The 2,177-nt window shown below is 53.3% G+C and overlaps 1 protein-coding gene across 1 annotated transcript in view; it reads right to left on the bottom strand.

Annotated features, from left to right (window-relative positions):
• Positions 1 to 26: 26 nt before the first annotated feature.
• The window catches only part of LOC108798041 (rho GTPase-activating protein 32-like), a 60,862-nt gene continuing 58,711 nt past the window's right edge, over positions 27 to 2,177 (bottom strand). Inside the window, exon 6 of the mRNA XM_018569744.1 lies at positions 27 to 200. Coding sequence (XP_018425246.1) covers positions 27 to 200 — 174 coding nt within the window. The remainder of the gene's footprint in view (positions 201 to 2,177) is intronic.

A 2,177-nucleotide genomic window follows, 5' to 3' on the forward strand; every position in this document is an offset into this window, starting at 1 on the left:
GGGGCTCCACGGCTCCTCCACAGACATCACCTGACCACACATCCTCCATGCAGATATCTCACCTCTGGACTGTCCTTCACGGCGTCGGAACGGGGCAGCTCTGAGAGCTGAGAGAAGCGCCGGTCATATATACATAGATGGAGATGTTTGTCCAGCACCCTAAAATCTTCATAACTCCTTTTAACGATCCAGCTGCGGCCCTGCCAAGACAAGTTACAGTAATCAGACATTGCTTCATGGTTCCTTCGGCTCGGACGGGTCACATGGCACCCTGCAAAGGACACGAGACCCAATCTAATCTCTGCACCTATTATACACTGTGGCAGTGCGTTATCTCCACTCCTGTGTCCAGAATCTGAGTGGTCGGCGCATGCTGATGGCACAGGTGTGCACAGCCTTGAAGGGTTCAGGGCTCCACCTAGGAGACAGGAAAGCTCCACCCGGGGGGTCACCCGGGGGGAGTGGAGGCCAGCGCAGCAGGGTGCTGCAGATTGGAAAACCCCCCAGTGTGCCGGTTAGCACACGACTGTGGCTGTCTGGAGGAACAGACAGAGGGCTGAGGCCAGAGCAGCGGTGCTGCAAATGCAAAGCCAGGAGGCTGGATGGGCGGGTGCTGCCAATCTTAGTTCTCCTTTAATAAAAGCGGGCAAGGAAGCCCTTAAAATGAAGATTTCAGCGAGCGGATGCGTCCTCGATGCGCTACAGTTTGGAGCCAATTCTCACAACACATACTAGAGGCTGTACGGAAAAGTGAACCCAGGACTGGAGTGCTGCAGACATATTTTAATGTTTTTTCGAAGCCCGTGGACGCGCATCAAAACAAACTTCCCCCTGTGAACAAAGCACACAAAAACGTGCACGAGGGTGCAAGGTCCTTCAAAAGAAGGGACCTACTTTCCCGACCCCCCGGGGCGCAAGGCTCCTGACAGGGGTTGAGACTGTTGGCCCACCAACCCGAAGGCCGGTGGACCCATTTCCTTCGGGGACCTGCCGGAGCGGGTCCCTCACAGTACTAGGCAGGGGGCTCTCCCGAAGAGAAACCCCCCCCCTCCTGGGTGGGAGGAGACAGAGAACCCCGTAGGAGGCACAGAATCTCCTCCCAGCGTCAGGAATAGGCCCCGAAGGAACCTGCACCTTCCGCATCTGTGGGTCAAAAAGCTTTTGAAAAAAAAGCCAATCATGCATTAAGTGCATAAATAATACTAAAGTGCCAGTGCACCACGCTGACAGGCCTTAGGGGTGCTGCAGACATATAGCGGGTGGACAGAGGACAATGATGACACTCTTATCAGTCCATCGTTCTGGCCTATCCATGTCCAGCGTGACACGTTTCTCCCATTCTGCTTGTAGTGTGCGTCGTTGTCTGGAACGGAGCGGATAAGATACTGAAGCGGGAGGATGTCAGAGATATCTGCGGCTTCAGCACAACTTCCAGACGTTTAATGGAAGAATCAGCAAGTGTAGAGAAGCCTCCCATAGATTTCCTATGCAGCAACAGAGCATGGCTCCCATCAATATGCGCAGATCTGGGAAAACATCCAATCTTCTCACCTCCGCTATAATGCAAGGCCGGCCCAGCCGAGGAGGAGGGGGACAGGGGCTCTTTTCTTAACCAGTTAAGTGCTCTGTATACTGCTGTGTAAATAATAAAAAAGGAACCCAGAGGTCCTCTCACTGGAAGGTAGACTCTCCTCTGTGCCCCGTAGTGGCATGTTGGAGCTTATCTGGAAAACGGTGAAAGGATTCGGTTTTTGAACGGCAACCAATCTCGTTCCAGATGTCACATTGTAGAACATAGAAAAAGATGGTGACCGCATAAATGTATAACCAGGATGCACATGGGGAGGCTTTTGTATTGTATTGTTGTCAGCCTTCCCATCTGCATCCTGGTTATAAATGTATGCGGTCACCACAGGGGCGTAACTAGAAATCACAGGGCCCCATAGCAAAATTTTGTATGGGGCCCTGTGATTTCTAGTTACGCCCACCTGATAACCCAAACAGCCCACCTAAGGGTGACCCTGCAGAGCCCACCATAGACTATATATGGTGAGCTCTGCAGGGTCTCAGGCGGGCGGTTAAGCCCTCTTACCTGTCTGGCCGATCCCCTGTCCGCCTCCTTCTCCTCCACGATCGACTCCTCTGTCACTGGGCCCCGCCTCCTCGATCGCCGGTAC

The sequence above is a fragment of the Nanorana parkeri genome, unplaced genomic scaffold (genome assembly GCF_000935625.1).
Source record: "Nanorana parkeri isolate BGI_ZX_2015 unplaced genomic scaffold, ASM93562v1 scaffold1388, whole genome shotgun sequence".
NCBI lineage: Eukaryota > Metazoa > Chordata > Amphibia > Anura > Dicroglossidae > Nanorana > Nanorana parkeri.